This window comes from Salminus brasiliensis, chromosome 25 (genome assembly GCF_030463535.1).
Source record: "Salminus brasiliensis chromosome 25, fSalBra1.hap2, whole genome shotgun sequence".
Classification (NCBI taxonomy): Eukaryota; Metazoa; Chordata; class Actinopteri; order Characiformes; family Bryconidae; genus Salminus; species Salminus brasiliensis.
Genome location: NC_132902.1, coordinates 2,782,593 through 2,803,581, shown reverse-complemented (window position 1 = coordinate 2,803,581; position 20,989 = coordinate 2,782,593). Strand labels below are relative to the sequence as shown.

Genomic DNA, 20,989 nt, shown 5'->3' with positions numbered 1-20,989 from the left:
TTCCGATGATCTCTCGGTTTTATTGGAGGATGAAAGAAAGCGAATGCGCAGGTGCTTTACAAAGTAAGCATTGAGAGAAGCGTACTGACCAGAGCGCCGGGCAGAGAGGGGCAGTTTAATTAGACAAAGATCCAAACACGTCACTTGTGACCATAACGGTTAGGAGAGGGGTTAAATAAAAATCCGCCAGCGAGGCTTTCAGGCGATTGGCTGGGTTTCTCGGATCAGCCAGTCCAGGGCCTCCTTCCTGCCCTGCCGCTCCAGCTCTGCCCCAATCGTCTCCCGGCATTTTCGGTGGTAGTCATTCAGCCAGTCGCGCTGCAGAGGAGGGGGGGAGGGGTGGGGTGGGAGAAGGAGATTGTTTGTATGTCTGTTGTATAAAATGTATACTCGCACACTAAATGGACAAAAGTATTGGGACACCCTCCTAGAACGGGATGTCATAAGAGCTCCAGCATTTGTTGTGTGTAGGTGTCCCAATACTATTGTCCATATAGTACACACACACACACACACACACACTATATGGACAACATAACTGTAATCATAACCGTAAATAACTCTACTTTTATTGTTATTTTAAATAAATAAACAAACATGTCGACTATTCCTGCATTACTGCACTGATGGTCCGGGATCTCTGTTAGTTTGGCTGTTAAAAAAAAAAAAAATAATAATAATCTGTACTGCAAATGTAGTCGATCAGCTAAAGCCCAGTTCCAGCAAGGTTAAGAATGGCAGAATTACCTAATGTTTTTTATTGACCTCGCTGGCTTTTAGATGATTTTCACTCCTGTCTAGATTCTTTTAAGGTCCTGTGTATTAAGTGCCTGAGCACATGTATCCGAGATGTATTCGCTTAGATATTAAATGCTTTCTGAATCAAGGGAAACAAACAAACAAAAAACAACACAACAACAAAAAAACACAGTATCTAAAAGGAATTTTGTTTTTTAAAAAGTAAAATAAAAAACCCCAAAACAAACCAAAAAAAAAAAAAAAAATCAATAAATAAAAATATCTGAAATGAAAACTTTAGTAACTACAATATATATATATATATATATATATATATATATATATATATATATATATATATATATATCTAAAATGAAAACTTTAGTAACTACAAAAAAATCTATAAATAAAAATATCTGAAATGAAAACTTTAGTAACTACAAAATATATCTGAAATGAAAACTTTAGTAACTACAAAAAAATCTATAAATAAAAATATCTGAAATGAAAACTTTAGTAACTATAAAAAAATTCAATAAATAAAATAAAAATCTAAAAGGAAAACAGTTCCAATTGCTTAGTTAAATAAATAAATAAATAAATAAATAAAATGATTTTGTATATAAATATTTAAATATCTACATCTCTCTCTATGGTTGCCGAACATTCATGTATTAAACTTTTCCTTCCTCTGGATGCGAGAGTTTTCTTCCTGAACAGACGAGTTACAGACTATTGCCAGCGCCCCCTGTCTGTACGCTTCGTGCTGTCGATGCCGTGGGTATTGGGAAACATTTGAACCTGTTTCATGATCTGGACAGCCAGCTGTTGTTTGGTTTTTGGTTTTTTTTGTAGCTTTGAACGGACCCAACCGGACCGGAGCCAGAACTGACTGGAGCGGCACCGTTGGGGTAACGAGGGGAAAAAAGGGTTTAGAGGTTTTACTAAAAGTCATGAAAAAAACAACATTATTAAACCACATAAAAGCGGCGAGTCGGCTTCAAACACTGCCGACTGACCTGCTAACCTGCTAAACTGGCCCTTTAATAATGCTGCTAAACGCTCTCCATCTCAAACACGGTTCTTCGAGGAACCAACAGTGGTTCTTCTACGGCATCGCTTAAAGAACCCTTTGCGTTTTCACCTCTTTTTGCGTGAGCAGCTCGGTGTCGATCATCTTCAGCTGAATGGGGACGAGCGTGAGTGGCTCAAAGGTCAGGCTGCCTCTGTTTCTGTAGTTGTACTGAAATGGACACAGAGAGCGAGAGAGTGAGACATAAGTGGAAATGACGAGCCAAAAAAAAAAAAAAAAAAAAAAAACACGACTGCAAAAGTGATGAAGTCAGGAAGGTCAGCTCCTATTCGTCCTTCCAGGCTTACTTTAGGCTTTGTGGGAACGACCAGAACCACGTTTTCCAGCCGAATGCCGAAGGAGCCGTCCTCGTAGTATCCAGGCTCTGAGGGGGAAAACAAAACAAAACAAAGGCCTGTGAAATCATAAGAGATGCAACAGCGCCGTCTGCTGGCAGAAAACTGCACCACAGTGCAGGTCCGCCAATCAGCCATAACATTAAAACCAGTGCACAGTTCATGTTCAGTGAATTTTGAACATTGGCTATCGGGTTCCAGTGGCGCCCGTCAAGTTCCTGAAGGCGATGGAGGTGTGGAAGCTGGGGAAAACGGGCAGGCGTAAAGCCTAACAGTGACGTCCTGGGTCAGAACACCTCCAAAGAACATCAGGCAGGTCTCGCGAGGTGGTTCATGAGCACCTACGCCCCCCTGATGCTCATGGAGGTCCTGCCTCACAACTTACAGGACGTGAAGCAGCTGTAAACTGCTGACATCTTGGTACCAGATACCGCAGGACACCTTCAGAGGTCTTGTGGAACCCATGACAGATCTACACTGGTTTAGGTTTTGATGTTATGGCTGGGGAATGCTATAGGAATGGAATAGGGAATGCTAACAGCTAACAATGCTAATAACGTTTACGTTAGTAAGAACCTGTAGCCTATTGGTGGCAGTTGGCTTCCGTTCACCGTTAGCATGTATCCGCAGCATTAGCTTTAGTGTTTGGTCAAGCTGTTCCTTTAGCAGCAAACAGCTACTTATGCTAAAACGCTAATGGCTAATTCAACAATCTGGGAGTGTAACTGAAATGTGAGCGAGTTGCTGACCGTCGCTGAGTATCATCCCGGCCTCCAGCGGCTCGTCTGCGAAGGTTTTGTAGCTGATGCCGCAGGGTCCCTCGTGCACGTTAAGGAAGCAGCCCACGCCGTGGCCCGTGCCATGCAGGTAATCCAGCCCGGAATCCCACAGAGCCGCACGCGCGAACGAGTCCAGCAGGTGACCTACGCACAAATACGCTACTTGACAAAAGTATTGGGACACGCATCATATATATATATATATATATATATATATATATATATATATATATATATATATAATATAATATAATATAATATATCAGCATATAATACTGAATTCCCATTGCTGTAGGTAATAAATCAAGCCCCTAGCCATGCGTGGTTCTGTAACAGGAGCCGCTGCTGTAATGGTGAAATTTCTTTCTGCTCGATCTGCTGTGGTGCCTATTGACTCCCACAAAAAGCTCCCGTAGGTGTAACGTGTAGGCGTCCGAATACTTTTTTTTTTTTTACTGTGCTAGTGATATCCAACAGCTTTACCCCACTTCACATTAGATGTCCACATTAGGGGAGGGCGGGGGTGTATATAATGCCTGATAATAAAAAGGTACCTTTGGTTCCATTGGGGAAAACGGCAGCGCTCACAGCGATGTGGCCCTTCAGGACATACGTGAAGCATTCCTGACAAACAAAAGAGCAAATCTGTCAGGGTGCACTGCCTTCCACTTACTGCAGAGGGAGCCAGAGGACACGTTTTTCTTTCATTACCAGTCAGTCAGATGGTAGAGATTACCTTCTCATAGTCTGAGGGCGTTCCGAAGTGCACGGTACGAGTCACGTCCGTCGTTCCGTCCCTACAAAAAAAAAGAGAAGGACAGAGGGCTGCAGCATTCAGCCTTTTATGGACTCTCTGGAAACCGGTGGCAGGAAGGAAATTTGTACGGTACTTTTGTACCTTGTTATTCCGAATTTTCCAGCAAAGTTCGCACTTGAGCCACAAGGTGACGGTGTAGCGATTGGTGCAGGGTTCGAGTCCCTAGACAGGCTAGCTAGCACACCACACCACGCCGCAGCCACAGCACAGCCAGGGGGTATTGGTTTACCCTCCTGTTCTGTTGCGGGTCACTAAACTGAACCAAGTCACAGCTTAAAAATATTGGGAAATTTATATTTTCTGATCATTTTTGAGGCGCTTGAAAGTGTCTCCGCTGGGGTTAATTAGAACTGGGAAATGCTTCATTTAAATGTGTAATTTAAAATGTGTTTGCAGCCCAGCCCCATGTTTATATTACGAAAGGGTGAAAAAATTAAGACCAAAAAATGAAGTTTTTTTTTTTTTTATAAATAATAAATACATTTAATTTAAATGTAATGTAAAAATTAATATATATAATATATATATACTATTATTATTATTTAAATTTCAATGTAATTTTATTTCATTTTAATTATTTTTTCATTTAAATTAATACAAATAAATACAATTAAAAAAAAAAAAAAAAAAAAAAAAAATATATATATATATATATATATATATATATATATATATATATATATATATATATATATATATATATTTTTTTTTTTTTTATTTATTTTTTTTTTTTTTTATTGTATTTATTTGTATTAATATATCCCCTCTCCCCCCAGGATGAAACGGCGACTACGCCACCTATGTGAAGTGCGTTGTACGTACATGTACTGCGCTCCAGAATCGATGAGGTAAACTTCAGTGAGGGAGAGAGTCCTGTTGGTCTCCGGCAGCGGCCTGAACACAGCACAGGGGAGAAGTACAGAGACGTCACTACAGACGCAGTATAACAGCGTAGTGCTGCAGGACAGCAGGACAGCAGGTCATATAAGACAGCTGCTGATGAATGGGGCTAAAGCTTTAGTCCAGGTCTCTGAGCATAGCATTGGGTAGAGGTAGAGCACCCACCGGTAGTGAATGATAGCCCCGTTCGGTCCCACGCTGGAGATGGTGGGAAAACTGAGGCCCACGAAGTCTTTCTGTTGACTGGGGGGAGGGAAGGAGATCAGACGTTATCGGAGCTCCATCAGATCTTAATCAGCTCTTACGACTGTCTTTTAATGGCCGTTCTGATGAACTCACCTGCGGAAGTCTTCGGCTTTATCCGCCGCCGACATCTCCGTCACTGTGCCTTTTGGAATCTGTACAACGACAATAAAGCAAAAAAAATGGGCTCTTCCATTCCACAGCGAGTCCTGCTTCCTTCTCGCCCTAAATTCTACTACAATACACACGGGGCCCGGCCCACTCCCACCTCCCCATACTCTAATCACCCACTACGGTGCAAACTCTTCAACAGGGGGTCTTCAACGCCTCCCCTCAGTCCGTCAGAAAGTGCAAAAAGGACAGGCGCACCATGTATAATTTGGGGCACCTCAGACCTTAATTACACTACATGGACAAAAGTATTGGGACACCTGCTCATTTATAGTTTCTTCCGAAAAAAAAAAAAAACTAAAAAAGTTTGGCCTCTATGACCCAAATAAAAAAGGTAAAGGTTAAAATAACAACAATAATAATTATAATTATTGTTATTATTAATAATTGTTATTATATTATTATTAGTAGTAGTAGTAGTAGTATTATGAGTAACTCTCTACGAACCAGAGAAGAATAAATAAAAAGGTAAAGGTTAAATAAAATATAAATACATACATAAAAAGTGTTGCAGTAACTGTGTCTGCAGCCCAGGGAGGAATAAACGAAAAGGTAAAGATTGAAATAATAATAGAAATAATAATAATAATAATAATAATATTTGGTTGTTGGAGTAAGTCTCTGAGGCCCAGGGACGGTAATAAAAAAAATAATAATAATAATAAAAAAAGAGTACACTAATTCCATAATAATAAAAATAATAATGAGGAGTACACGAATTCCATAATAATAATAATAATAATAGGTTGTTGGAGTAACTGTCTCTGAGGCCCAGGAACGGTAATATATAATAATAATAATAATAATAATAGGTTGTTGGAGTAACTGTCTCTGAGGCCCAGGAAGGGTAATATATAATAAAAATAATAACACTAATAATAATAATAATAATAATAATGAGGAGCACACAAATGCCATTATAATAATAATAATAATTGTTACTTGTCTTTACTCTAAAGGTAAAGGTTTAAAAAAAACAACAACAATAATAATAATAATAATAATAATAAAAACAACAGTTTGTTGGAGTAACTGTCTCTACGACCCAAGGAGGATTTCATAAATAGGTAAATATTAAAAAGAAATAAATAATAAATGGTTTGTTGGAGTAACTGTCTCGAGGGCTCAGAGAAGAATGAATGAAATAAATTATACAGCGAAGTAAAGCCTAGGAGACATGAGCGAGTCGGCTGAGGAGGTTGTTGGACATCGAGGGGGGTGGAATACCTCTTTCTCCAGCCAGGCAAACAGCTCACAAAGCGCCACTGCATCTTTAATCTGAAACAGTGAGACAGACAGACAGACAGACAGTCTCCGTCAGCACACCTCTAATATCTGCACTGTACTTCACAGTTCCAACGGAAGTCAATGTAATGGACTGGATCCCAAGTTATTTTGCAGCATTTCTATTGGTCGAAAAGTAGCAAGAGCGTGTCCCGTGAGCGTGGACTGGCTGGAGGCTAGCATCTTGTACTCACATGCGCCATCCTCATGCCCTGGATCTCTGTGGGGTTCTTCACTGCTTTCGCCAGGCACAGGGGCGTGTACGGGATGGGAGACCTGTGGATCTGGAAAGAGACAGCAGTTACTCTTTGGATTGAGCCCAAAAAACACCAAGGCAAAAGTGTTGGCACCCCTGGTGAAAGTGAGTAGAAGATGAACAGACCTCCAGTCTTATTCTATTGCCTGTGTCTTAGTCAGAAATGGGCAGCTTAAAGAGCGCTCATTAGAAGGGGTGTCCACAAACATTTGGACATGGTGTGCGGCTTTGTTAGGGTCCCCGACTCACCTTGGGGATGGCCTGGGTGAGGGCACAGCTGGCCTTGTCGCTGATCCAGACCTTCTCTTTGGGGCCGAGCGCAGCGCAGATCGTCTGCAGCTCCTTGTGCACGGACTCGTACGGCAGACACTGCACCTTCAGCTCCGGCTTACTGGGGCCGTCCAGCTCCAGGTGCTCCCGCAGCACCGGGTCCACCACGCGCTTCTCGTCCAGAAACAACCTGGAGCAAAGTAGCGCTCATCAGACCAGCGGTTCAGCGTTGCTGAGGTATTGAAAGGCGTTTACAGCGGCATTTTAAATGGTTGATAGGATGCTGCTAGGCGGTCACTATGGCTTCTTAGGTTGCTAGAATTTTGCTTGTCAGTCCAAGTTGCTACTATTACACCAGTATTACACCACTATTACACCTACTATTACTAGTAGTTACTGCTACTACTACTACTACTGGTCCTACTACTACAACTGCTCCTACTACTACAACTGCTCCTACTACTACTACTACTACAACTGGTCCTACTACTACTACTACAACTGCTCCTACTATTACAACTGCTCCTACAACTGGTCCTACTATACTGCTACTACTACTACTGTTCCTACAACTGCTCCTACTAGTACTGCTCCTACTACTACAACTGGTCCTGCTACAACTGCTCCTACTACTACTGATGCTACTATTATTACTGCTACTATTACTACTACTGCTACTACTATTACTACTACAACTGCTCCTACTAGTACTGCTACTACTGCTACTACTACAACTGCTCCTACTAGTACTGCTACTACTACTGCTACTACTACTACTATTACTACTACTACTGCTCCTACTAGTACTGCTACTACTGCTACTACTACAACTGCTCCTACTAGTACTGCTACTACTACTGCTACTACTACTACTATTACTACTACTACTGCTCCTACTAGTACTGCTACTACTGCTACTACTACTACTACTATTACTACTACAACTGCTCCTACTAGTACTGCTACTACTGCTACTACTACAACTGCTCCTACTAGTACTGCTACTACTACTGCTACTACTACTACTATTACTACTACTACTGCTCCTACTGCTACTACTACTACTACTACAACTGCTCCTACTACTACTGCTGCTACTATAGCTGCTGCTGCTGCTACCACTAGTAGTACTGCTACAGCTGCTCCTACTACCAGTACTGCTACTACTACTACTAAATCAGGCAGTGATGTTACCGTATGCCGCTGATCCCGATGATGGCGTAGGCGAAGAACACGGGGTTGTACTCAATATCTGAGCCACGCAGGTTAAAAAGCCCTGTGAAGAAGAAGAGTGACAATTACTGTCAGACTGTTCCTGCAAACCTGTATTACTACAGAGCATGCAAATAATAAGCACACTATATGGACAAAAGTAATTGGACACCGCATTATCACTAATTCAGGTACTGTTATCCCTCTAAGCACATCTCCTGGTGCTTCTCGGACGCTTCATCCCCTGCGTTCAGAAGGACAGCTAATGGCTTACACTCACAGTCATGCTACAACTAACTAAAAACAACAACAACAATCAGTAGTTGTAGTCTAGATTGCTGCTATTGTTGTGTATTTGGTCACTGCAAAGGTGCTATGGGGTTGCTGTGGTATTTCAGACTGTTGTAGCTAGGCAGTTGTTAGGTTGTTGCTATGGTGTATTTGGTAGTTGTAGGTGCTAGGGTGCTATGTAGTTGCCATGGTATTCCCAGTTAGGTTGTTGCCATTGTATTCCCAATGTTTTCTAGGGTGTAGCTAGCTTGTTGCAGTGGTGTATTTAGCAGGTGCTAGGGTGCTAGGCGGTTGCTGCGGTATTCCAGAAGGGTTGCTGGGGTGCTGCTGGGCAGTTGTTAGGTAGCCCTAGACTTTCGCTACTGTATTGCTAGATGGTTGCTAGGTTGTTGCTATGGTGTACTTGGTAGCTGCTGTGTTGTTGCTTACTACGAATCCTGCTGCTACTAATAAAAAAAGGGGAAAACCCTTACTCACACACACACACTCACACACACACACACACACTTTAATTTGGGCCACTAGACATAAAAAGAACAACGTCAGCACAATTAACATCACCACACGAGCCAATTTGGCTCAAGAGCCTTTTAATTCCTGCTAATAACCGAGTCAAGAGGGGCCTAAGAGGTGGGTCGTGATCGTACCACACCACACCGTTCCCCCCCTACCCCCCCACAGCTGACCTGGGGTGGAGTAGAAACCTGGGAGTGGACTGGGAAAGAGATTAGCCAAAGAGAACCGGAGCCCACCCCCCAGCTGCAGACAGCTGCCGGTGCCTGGGCCAGTCGAAGCCGTGGGTCGCTGTTCTCTCAGGGTGTGCTGAACTGGTCTCTACCTTCTCCCATTAATCCAGGAGGCACATAGTGACCAGTGAAGGTGGCCACTAGGAGGCCTTTTACACCAGGCTGCTTCCATGTCGTCCTCAACCCTGATTCCACAGTTCCTGATTGGGGTGTTCCATCTGGACTGCGGTTGAAACCTTTAAGACGGTACTAGCTCTCCAGAAGGTACGTTTGGAGACCACTGCTTTGGCTACTGCACTAGACGCCAGCCCCCCCCCCCCAAAACACCACCCTGTGGACTGGTCCGGAAACACAAACGCATAGGCACTTAAAGAAGCTTACAGATACGCACATGCAATCTCATCCAGGGCCGTCACCACGAACCAGGAGACCTTCCTCTCCGCCATCTTCCCCCTCAGCTGCACGATCTTATCCTGCCAGCTCAGACCTGCTCAGCACGGAGACGAGGAGGCGAGAGTTAGCAGGCAGCACGTACATGAACCGCCATCTGAAGCAGTGCCGAAGTGAGGTGGCCAGACTGGGTCAGGCTGAGCCGTGGAACACCCGCCGAGTATTACCTGTGTATTTAAGCCCCAGGGCGTTGAGCTGTGTGCTGGGCCGGGCAGGTCGGTCCTCCCAGACTGCATCGATGAGGTTCTCCTGCACGGCAACCAGAGAGTGGCCAGCGCTGCTCAGAGCTTTAGCCATGGTCTTCCACTGGTCTGTAACAGAACAAAAAGTGGCAAAGAACCCAAAGAAGACCCAAATAAAACCCGCCCCCATTCAGACCCTAAAGCATTCGGTTGCCAAGACAATTATGGTGCTGTTAGCGATAGCACTGACCGGCGGCAATGATCCAGGGGTCCACCCCTACTTTGGAGTTTTCTGGCAGGACACTGATGAGCCAGTCCTCCTGCGACGGGGTCTCCTTCAGGCCTGGATGTGGACATGGCGAGAGGTCTTTCACGCAAAATAAACAACACTATACCATGGCATGACTGGACAAAGACTGTAAAGGCTAAGCTCTGGCCAGCAGAGGGAGCTGGCCATGGTTCATGGAAATGATATGTACAGGAGGGCAGCTAACAGACCAGAGAAATATCCAGATAAATGCCCCCCAAAAATGTATCTAACGCTTAGACAGTTGTGCCACCTGGGAGCCCTACGAGACTTCCGGTTCCCGACACCCTGTGTATTAAAGCCTGTCCTACTGATACTGTTAAAAAAATTAATGCATGACATCCAGGTTTCCAGAAGCTCGGAAGTACCCATTTTCATCAAAGTCCAGTTGTTGTCCATCTGTTGGCTGGCCTGCAGGAAGTACCGGCCATCCGTCCACATGGCGGCGTGCTGCTCCGTCACTATAGCAGTGCCTGAAACCAATACACAGTACATGAACACCAGACCAGACGCTACACCCTCACCTGGAAGGTTTGGGCATCCCCCCCGGGCTGAAGACCCCCTCTGAAAGCTACATCAGTACCCCACACACAGCCCTACCTGCTGAGCCGTTGAATCCGCAGATGAACTCCCGTCTGCAGTCACAGGGGGCGATATACTCACTCTGTGCAGCAGAATAGAGAGAATGACAGGTTAGCCAAGACACGCGGGACGAGTGGGCTTCCTCCGTTTTGGCCCGAAGCTACGCGGCTAACGTAGCTACGAAAACTAAGTCATGGTGAGTCGGTACGGTGCTGCAGGTTAGAACTGATCTGAGATCAGCGCGGTGGTTTCAGGTTTCACAGGCGGCTCCAGCATCGTAAGCAATCAGGCCTGATTACTGATCACCTCCAACATGACGGCAGTGGGGGTTAGGCTCTCCAGCACGTCTCAAAGGTCACTCCATAATCAGAGCTGACTGCACAATTACAGCCGGAGTGGTGGGACACTGGGACACGGACACGCGCGCGCGCACACACACACACACACACACACACACGCACACGCGCGCGCGCACACACACACACACACACACACTTTTACTACAGAATTGGTCTCGGCCCCGACTCGGACTCACTTTCGACAAAGTCTCGGCCCTGACTCGGACTCACTGTCGACAAAGTCTCCGCCTCGACTCGGACTCACTTCGACAAAACCTTTGCCTCGACTCGGACTCACTTTCGACAAAGTCTCGGCCCTGACTCGGACTCTCTTCGACAAAACCTTTGCCCTTGACTCTGACGCACTTCGACAAAACCTTTGCCCCTAACTCGGACTCACTTCGACAAAGTCTCCGCCTCGACTCGGACTCACTTCGACAACACCTTTGCCCCTGACTCTGACTCACTTCGACAAAACCTTTGCCTTGACTTGGACTCACTTTCGACAAAATGTCTCGGCCCTGACTCGGACTCACTTTCGACAAAGTCTTGGCCCTGACTCGGACTCACTTTCGACAAAGTCTCGGCCCTGACTCGGACTCACTTTCGACAAAGTCTCGGCCCTGACTCTGACTCACTTTCGACAAAGTCTCGGCCCTGACTCTGACTCACTTTCGACAAAGTCTCGGCCCTGACTCTGACTCACTTTCGACAAAGTCTCGGCCCTGACTCGAACTCACTTTCGACAAAGTCTCTGCCTCGACTCGGACTCACTTTCGACAAAGTCTCTGCCTCGACTCAGACTCACTTTCGACAAAGTCTCGGCCCTGACTCGGACTCACTTTCGACAAAGTGTTGTATATTCAGCTGAAAATAAAGCAGACTCAGGCAGGAACTCTTAACAACAAGCCTTTACTTTAGTACTGCAGGTCTCTATCTTCCTCAGAGCTTGTACATGAACAATGTGTGGAACATTAGTCACAACAGCGCCACCACATGGAAGGAAAGTACATTTCACTATACCACATATCCTCTTTTTGTAATAAAAGAAATCTTAAACTAAAGAATAACAATATCTCAGTAAACAGACAACTTATGTAACCACAAACAGCAGTGCTAACAATACAGGTTCTTGCCAAAGTATAAACTGAAATTTCCTTTAAACTGAAACAACATTACTCTGTACTCTGTCGCAAAATCCGTGTGGAAGTAAATCTATCTCACTATGCCTAATGACATGAACGTACAGTCCAAAGAGTTCTTAGCATAGTTATGCATTTCAGTTTTTTTTTTTTTTTTTTTTTTTTTTTTTTTTTTTTTTTAAGTGACATAGTCTTTAGACCACACTGGAGCCTTTCGCAGTCTTGGAACTCGACTAGAAAGGGAAACAGGGTGCACAGTTTCAAATGGTTCGCAAGATGTGCCTGGCTGCATGCAAGCATCATCCAATGGTGTTGAAGAAGGAGGACTGGTGTGGGGTGTTGGGGCGAGATGTATGGCATTCCAAACTTTTCCATCTGACAAGAGATAGGAGGCAGGACCTTTCTGGGCCACAACTTGGAAAGGCCGGGTAAACACGGTATGTCCTTTAGCAATGATTCCAGGCTTTCGGATGCGGACAAACGACCCAATTTGGAAAGTAGGAGATCTCGCACCACGTCGCTGGTCAGTGTATTGTTTCATTTTCTGTTGTTTGATTTGGATACTCTTCTTCATATTTGTTTGCTGTGCAAGAGGGACCGTGAGTGGGAGACCTCTGATGTGCAGCTTTGTTTGAAGTGGTCGCCCATGTAGTAGCTGAGCAGGAGACACACCAGTCACAGCATGGGGTGTAGCTCTGTATGTATGCAAAAACTCAGTGACAAAAGCCTTCCATGGCTTTCCTTCAATGTTAGCGGTCTGTAAACAGTCCTTGAGGATTCTGTTAAACCGCTCGACTTCCCCATTTGATTGCGGGTAATAGACAGAGCACCGGGAGTGCTTTATATCTCTGTCTGCAAGGAAGGATGTAAACTCAGCTGAGATGAACTGAGGGCCATTGTCAGTGACCAATTCAAGTGGATTTCCCTCCCGACTGAACACAGTGGCAAGAAAGTTCTTTACAGTCGTTGAAGTAACAGCAGAGCAGAAGGCTATCTCAGGCCAACGACTGTAGTAGTCAATGAGCGTTATAGCAAAACGGCAGTCAGTCGGTGCAGTGTGGAATGGTCCAACAATGTCGACAGCTAGCTTTTCCCAGGCAGCTGTTGGTGTAGGTACAGGATGTAGTGGTGCGGCATGGGTGATGGCAGTTTTATCATGCTGGAGGCAAGTGGAGCATGACTTAATGGCAGACTCAACTTGAGAATCCATTCCTGGCCACCAGTACAAGTCTCTCAGTCTTTGTTTTGTCCGAACGATCCCTTGGTGTGTGGCATGGGCTAGCTGGATGAATTTTGACTGCAGGGCTAGAGGAATGATCACACGATGTGTGCCACGGACAATGTAATTATCTAGCACAGCCAATTCAGTTCGGATACGAGAGTAGGGAATGACAGCAGAGTCCAGGCCATTTGAACTGCGTGGCCATCCGTTTTTAATGTAGTCTCTAACTTTCTGTAGCACGGGACATGCAGCACAGGACCCTGAGAGCTCTTCTGCGGTAACTGCAGCAAAGTCAGTTGACACAATGGCCACCATCTCCAATTCAGGTTCTTGGTGTTCATCTGTGGTTGCAAGAGGCAAGCGTGACAAGCAATCAGCTGTAACATTCTCTCGGCCTGGCTTGTATTCAATGCTGTAGTTGAAACATAAGAGACGAGCCGACCATCTAGCTATTCTCATTCCTGCACGTCCAAGACCTTTGGTAGACAGTAGCGTTGTCAGAGGGCTATGGTCAGTTCTCAAAGTAAAATGACGACCCCACAAGTAAGTGCGCCACTTTTCGGTTGCCCAGACACATGCTAAAGCTTCCTTTTCAATTGTTGAGTACTTGCGCTCACACTCTGTCAATGTCCGAGAGGCAAATGCAACTGTCTGTTCTGTACCACCCTGGATCTGTGTCAGCACCGCACCAATGCCGTAGTCTGATGCATCAGTGGTGACAAAAGTTGGCAAAGAAGGGTCAAATAGGGCAAGAGCAGAGCTGGTAGCGATGAGGTTTTTAACTCTGCTGAAGTTTTCTTGGGCCTCCTCTGTCCAGTTGAATCCAGCTGATTTCCGGAGAAGAGCACGTAGAGGCTCAACGAGTGTAGCGTAACTAGGAATGAACTTCGAGTACCATGCAGTCAGACCTAGGAAAGATCGCAGTGATTGTGCATCATGGGGGGGCGGAGCTGCGGTCACCGCACGAATATGGTCAGGATCTGGTCGTAGGCCAGAGGCAGAGATGAGATGACCAAGAAAAGACAACTCTGTCTTTCTGAAGTGGCATTTTGCTGTATTTAGCTTCAATCCCCTCTCCTGGAGACAATGGAGAACAGCGTTCAGGCGCTTATCATGAGCCTCGGGCGTGTCACCAAAAATGATGATGTCATCCAAATAACATTGCACTCCGCTCTGACCAGCTAGAATCTGGGACATCATCCGTTGAAATGCGCTTGGTGCGGAAGCCAATCCGTACGGAACTCTGGAGAAGCGAAAAAGTCCCTCATGTGTAATGAAGGCTGTAAGGTCTCTGCTGCTAGGATGTAACTGAACTTGATAAGCATTTTGTAAATCAATTGTGGAGAACATAGTTGCACCACGAAGCTCAGTAAAGACCTCTTCAATGTGTGGCAGAGGGTGGCTGTCTATCACTACTGCCCTGTTTGGCTCACGGAGATCAACACAGAGTCTAATTCCACCTGATTTTTTCTGCACGACCACCAGTGGAGAGACCCAAGGAGACGAATCAACCCTCTCTATAATGCCATCTAATTCAAGTCTTTTCAACTCCTCTGACACAGCATCACGCACAGAAAAAGGTAATCTGCGAAGCTTCTGTTGGACTGGAGGTACATCCGAGCGCACTTTAACTTTATGTATGAAGCCAGTAGCAACTCCTAAGGCCTCAGTGCTGTGGACAGCAGTTTGCAAAGCAGGTGGCTCAATGTGTCCATCACGAATTTGAAGATGCAGAGCTTTGAACAGGTCCATTCCAAGCAGTGATGTTCCATCTGGTACAATGTAGAAATCTGCTTGTGTGCTGTGGTTGTAATGGGTGACAGTAAGTGTGAGGCACCCCAGAACAGGAATAGGTTTCTTCATGAAGGTCACTAGACGCAAATTGGGCTTTGTGAGAGGCACCTGTGAGAACATCTGACGGTACATGCATTCTGGAAGAATGGAAACTGCTGAGCCGGTGTCTACAAGCAGATCTGTAGTAAATGGCTGACCACCTTTCACATGAAGAGACACAGTACAGGTGAGGCGATCTCCTTGTACAGCAGCAGATGTGGAAGATATGCTCAGAACTGTGAGATCAGGCACTGCAACCTCCTGTACATTGCATGTAGGTGCTGACCCACGACAGACTCGTGCAAAATGCCCGTTTTTGCCACACTGTTTACATTTAGCATTTTGTGCAGAACATTTGGGGTTGTTGGCTAAATGTGAACTAGATCCACAACGATAGCAAGACTTTTGTTGGTAAGTCTGCTTAGAGTCAGTTGCTGTGTTTTGCATTGAAGTTGCATTTGCTTTATACCTCTGTTTACGTTTGTGTGTGGCACCTCTCGCTGGCTGAACAACTTTAACTGTAGCTTCAGTAGTGTGAGCCACAGCCTTAGCTGCAGATATTGCAGATTCAATTTGTGAAGCAATGGCAATAGCCTTCTGCAGTGTGAGATCTGTTTCCAAAAGCAGCCGTTCACGGATACGTGGAGTACACGTTTTCTCAACAATCTGATCTCTAATCATATCATCAGCAAGTGCGCCAAAGTCACAGTTCACAATCAGGTCCCGTAACGAAGCCACATATTGAACAGTGGACTCACCCAGACGCTGAGCTCTCTGACGGAACTTATTCCGTTCGGCAACTACGTTCACCTTTGGCACAAAAAAGGCTTGTAATGCAGTGCAGGCAGACTGGTAACTCGGTCCGACATCAGGGAGTGTATAAAAAATACGCTGGCCTTCAGTGCCCAAACAATGAAGCAATAAAGCACGTTTTCTTTTGTCTGCCATGTCGTTAGTACTGAGTGCGAGGATGTAGTTTTCAAACATCCGAATCCAAGAGGTATATGGCATTAGTGGCTCACCAGGCGTTTCCAGCAAAGCTGGGGGCTGTGATATCCCAAAAGAAGTCATCCTCGTCGCCAATATGTTGTATATTCAGCTGAAAATAAAGCAGACTCAGGCAGGAACTCTTAACAACAAGCCTTTACTTTAGTACTGCAGGTCTCTATCTTCCTCAGAGCTTGTACATGAACAATGTGTGGAACATTAGTCACAACAGCGCCACCACATGGAAGGAAAGTACATTTCACTATACCACACAAAGTCTCTGCCTCGACTCAGACTCCACTAATGCAAAGTCTCGGCCTTGACTCAGTAGTCTCTTACGCTGTAGGTAGATCCTCTTACCTGGTGTGCATCTCCTGAAGGGACGATGTAGGCCTGTAGGGGCTCTGTGATGTGCTTGCTGTTTTTCATGGCTTGCCTCAGCTGCCTCAGCAGCTCCACCGTGATCTTTGGAGACATGGCAGCGTCTGCAAACACACACACACACACACACACACACACACACACACACCAAAATGATTTAAACATAGCCACCTTTTCAGCTGACAGCCGTTTAACCCTGCCCCTTCACAATAAAGCCCCTTAAAAAAAGGACGTACCCTGGACCCCCTGGTGGCCTGGGGGCCCTCAGGCAACTGCACAGTATAGCCAGTTAGCCTTAGCCAAATTAGGTCACATCATTCACTGTTAGCCACTGTTCCAAACACTGTTAATGAACACACCACTGCAGTGGTCTGTCGTTAAACGCTAGCTTAGCGCCCAAACTTTAGCTTTAGCATTACCTGAGCTCATGTTTTCCCTTCTGTTCTTTCCCAGAACTTCAAGACGCGTGAGGTAACACGGAGCGCTAACCAGACTGCCCTCAGCTTGCTAACCTTTACACGGCCTAAAACTGCTAACTGCGACCCTTTCCTAGTTAAACATTGACCTCTCGCTGTACTTCGGATGCTAACTGCAATTTTACGATGCTTCACGGTTCACACTTGCGTAACCGACCACTACAGCTTTTTATTCGGAATTGTTGGGAAGGGGGGGGGGGGGGGGGGGGGGGCAGCATATATATATAAACAGCCGAGACCATAACCTTGCTTTTCTGACAGACAGTTGATAGCTGACATGGCGGTCCGTTAAGAAAATGCAAAGTCTGATGGGGTTTGGTGGACAAACACGTTATTTTACCACCTTAAAATTCTTTTAGTACGTAATGTTGTTAAAAAACGGAGGCGGAGTTGGAGAATCTACGATTCTTGGGAATATTTTACCTTCAAACGTAACGCAAATGTGCCTCACTTTTTCTAAAAACCACCAAAAACTTAGCTCAGATCTGTTGTAACATGGCGGTACCTCAGACGGTACCTCAGGCAGGACGACAAGGTCATTAGAAGGGCGTAGAATTGGGTAGGAATGGGGTACATGTCCGGGTACACGTCCCTACCATTATCCAGCGACTGCTGAACTGTCCCCAACCAAAATTTTAGTAGTCTAGTAAATGTCTTTGGTACACAAGCGGTCAGCAGAACTCTATGGTTCTCTACTACTGAAGTTCTGGACGTTCTGCTGGACCTGATTCTTAATATGTGTTCTAATGGAAGGTGAAACCCCAAGTACTGCTCCATTCAAAAGCTCACCTCTAGCCAAGCACAGTCCGAACGCCTCATATCATAAATGCAAAAACCCTGAGCTTCCTGAGGGCCCCCAAAATCAAAGCTACGCCTCCTGGCTGGAGCCCTGTCCAAAACCTTGCCACTGGTCTACAAAGCCAAGAGGGCACCAGCCAGCCCCTCCGTACTTGATGGCGATGGTAAAAAGCCTGATCTGCACCAAGAGCCCTTCCAGCTTCGAGTACGGCTCGGCTCGACCCGCCATCCCTCAAAATCCAGGGAAGACGAGCGTCCAGACTTTTTCCTGTCCTGCACCGAAGTGCTGGAACGAACTTCCCCTGGGTGTCCGAACAGCAGAGTCCAACGCTCGCTGTCCTCAAACCCAGACTGAAGACCCTCCTCTTCTGAGAGTACTCAGGCGAAGAGAAGAGTATTATGGTCTCCTTATTGACTTGTGTTTAATAGACTCTCAGCTTAGAGGATCTTTGAATTATTGTCATAGCCCTGACTCCGCTACTGCAAAATCTCTGCCCCGACTCGGATTCTGCATCTGCCAAGTCTCTGCTCGTACTCAGACTCACTTCAACAAAAAAATTTGCTTCGAATTGGACACACTTCAACAAAGTCTCGGCCCTGACTCGGACTCACTTCGTCAAAATCTCTGCCTTGACTCAGACTCACTTCGAAAAAGTTTCGGCCCCGACTCGGACTCTGCAGCTGCAAAGCCTCGAACTCACTTCGCCAAAGTCTTTGCCTCGACTCGGACTCACTTCAACAAAATCTTTGCCTCGACTCAGACATACTTCAACAAAGTCTCGGCCCTGACTCGGACTCTGCAGGTGCAAAGTCTCTGCTCTTACTCAGACTCACTTCAACAAAATCTTTGCTTCGAATTGGACACACTTCAACAAAGTCGCGCCCTGACTCAGACTTACTTCGCCAAAAACTCTGCCTTGACTCAGACTCACTTCGACAAAGTCTCGGCCCTAACTCAGACTCTGCAGCTGCCAAGTCCCGGCTCTGACTCGGACTCACTTCGCCAAAATCTCTGCCTTGACTCAGAGTCACTTCGACAAAGTCTCGGCCCTAACTAGCGCTAGTTTCGGCCCCGACTCGGACTCTGCAGCTGCAAAGCCTCTAACTCAACTCGAACTCACTTCGCCAAAGTCTTTGCCTCGACTCGGACTCACTTCAACTCGGACTCTGCAGGTGCAAAGTCTCTGCTCTTACTCAGACTCACTTTAATAAAATCTTTGCCTCGAATTGGACACACTTCGACAAAGTCTCGGCCCTGACTCGGATTCTGCAGCTGCCAAGTCCCGGCTCTGACTCGGACTCACTTCAAACCCAGACTGAAGACCCTCCTCTTCTGAGAACATTCGTAACCGTATCCCTTCACCACCACCGTCGACTATTCTGTCTAGACGAGGGCCTTGACCTCAACCCAAACCTACGCCTCCTGAGACCGACCACACTGGGCTTCACCACCACGGTTTCTCGGAAATGGCACATTTCACACGCCAGACCGCTGGGAAGGAGTTTATTGATCTCTTCATCGTTTCATGACTCAGAATTTACTTAGAATTTACTCAGATTTATTGATAAAAACTGTCCAAATCTGCTCCTGTTCACCAGCCAAACAAAGGCTCCCCTTCATTTCCCGTTACAGAGCCAATCAATGCGCTTCGAGCACCGCGGCGTCCAATCACGGCCAAGAAAACACAGCCGCGACCGCTGATTGGCCCAATCCTCCAACGACGTTCCGCCACCGAAGGAAAACAAACAAGCTGTCAAATTAGCAGCTCGTTATTAAACCCCCTCACGCTCACGGGGCGCGCGCGAGCCTTCCAGCGGCAACGTGCGTTAAACGTAAACACGTATAAACGTTAGCTAGCTAGTTAGTTAGCTAGCTAGCTACATTAGCACGTATGACTGTGTGGGTGGGACAAACTCCCCTCACCGCTCTCAGGGGCTTCGAGCAACTTTTCAACGTCTTTTCAACCTCAAACGTCTTCCCGACGCCATAAACTACCGGAAGCTAAACTACAGCCGTCAAACGACGTCGAAACGACGCGGGCCGCGAGACAAAACCTCCACGCGCTTTCTAACCGCGCCGAGTGCCAGCGCTAGTTAGTTAGCTTAGCTAGCTAGCTAACATTCAGGTTCACAACAGGCACGCGCAGCTGCAGCACGCGACAACACAGCGCCGTTCACGCGCCGCCAGCAGAAAAAAAAAAACAAACAAAAAAAACGGGCCGTAACGGGCGGCGGCGCGAGCCCGCGGGGCGGTGGCGCACGTTACCTTCGAGACGGGACGGGACCGGACCGGACTTTCGCTGTGGGGAAGCCCGCCGCTCGCACCTCCCGTTCCCTTGTTGTTAATTCAGAGAGCAGGAGGCTGCCATTACGCCGCTGCTGACGTGCTGTCGTCACGTGACGCGCTCGCGCTTCCAGTCAGCTCGCGGCGCTGGAGACCGGCCCTCTTTCGGTCGATGAGATGCTGGAGTGGCGTAATGGTGGGCGAGGGCGCCTGGGGGACCCCGTGTGTGTGTGCAGGGTGGAGTCAAAAACAAAGCTATGGAGGTATCTAGAACCTTAAAAAAGGAGAACCCGTTCCATCTTGGGGGATTTCACCCATCCTTCCAGCTAAAGGCAGCCTAAACATCATCAAAATCTGTGGATAGTCCTCTAAGGAGCTTGGTTTCATGGCTACGGGTTCTGCTTTTTAGGTTCTCGATACCTCAGTAGCTCGGGTCCCTCAGCCCCCCTCGCCCACCACTGCAGCATCTCACCATTACACCATTACAGCTCAGCAGCTCATTAAAATCTGTGGATAGTTCTCAAAAGAGCCTGGTTTCACGGCTGCGGGTTCTGCTTTTTAGGTTCTTGATACCTCAGTAGCTTCGGTTGGCTCCACCCTGCACACACTGGGTCCCTCAGCCCCCTTCAGCCCCCCTAGCCCACCATTACAGCTCAGCAGCTCATTAAAATCTGTGGATAGTTCTCAAAAGAGCCTGGTTTCACAGCTGCGGGTTCTTTTTAGGTTCTCGATACCTCAGTAGCTTTGTGTTGGCTCCACCCTGCACACACTGGGTCCCTCAGCCCCCTTCAGCCTCCCTCGCCCACCATTACAGCTCAGCAGCTCATTAAAATCTGTGGATAGTCCTCTAAGGAGCTTGGTTTCACGGCTAT

At 46.4% G+C, this 20,989-nt stretch overlaps 1 protein-coding gene across 2 annotated transcripts; it reads right to left on the bottom strand.

The window, feature by feature from the left end:
• xpnpep1 (X-prolyl aminopeptidase (aminopeptidase P) 1, soluble) lies at nt 1–20,248 on the bottom strand. 2 transcript variants are annotated; one of them, XM_072671402.1, is made up of 20 exons: nt 20,100–20,248; nt 16,539–16,663; nt 10,675–10,738; nt 10,443–10,547; nt 10,018–10,110; nt 9,753–9,896; nt 9,527–9,622; nt 8,081–8,162; nt 6,866–7,076; nt 6,555–6,644; nt 6,304–6,354; nt 5,002–5,060; nt 4,828–4,905; nt 4,585–4,656; nt 3,682–3,742; nt 3,500–3,569; nt 2,916–3,089; nt 2,119–2,195; nt 1,883–1,981; nt 1–318 (listed from the first exon to the last, which is right to left on the bottom strand). In XM_072671402.1, exons 2-20 carry the CDS (start codon nt 16,653–16,655, stop codon nt 199–201), a joined length of 1,863 nt encoding a protein of 620 aa, XP_072527503.1. In that variant the 5' UTR covers nt 16,656–16,663; nt 20,100–20,248; the 3' UTR covers nt 1–198. The 2 variants fall into 2 exon arrangements, with proteins under 2 accessions (XP_072527503.1, XP_072527502.1); XM_072671401.1 differs by lacking the exon at nt 20,100–20,248 and adding an exon at nt 16,979–17,209.
• Nucleotides 20,249–20,989: the final 741 nt, after the last annotated feature.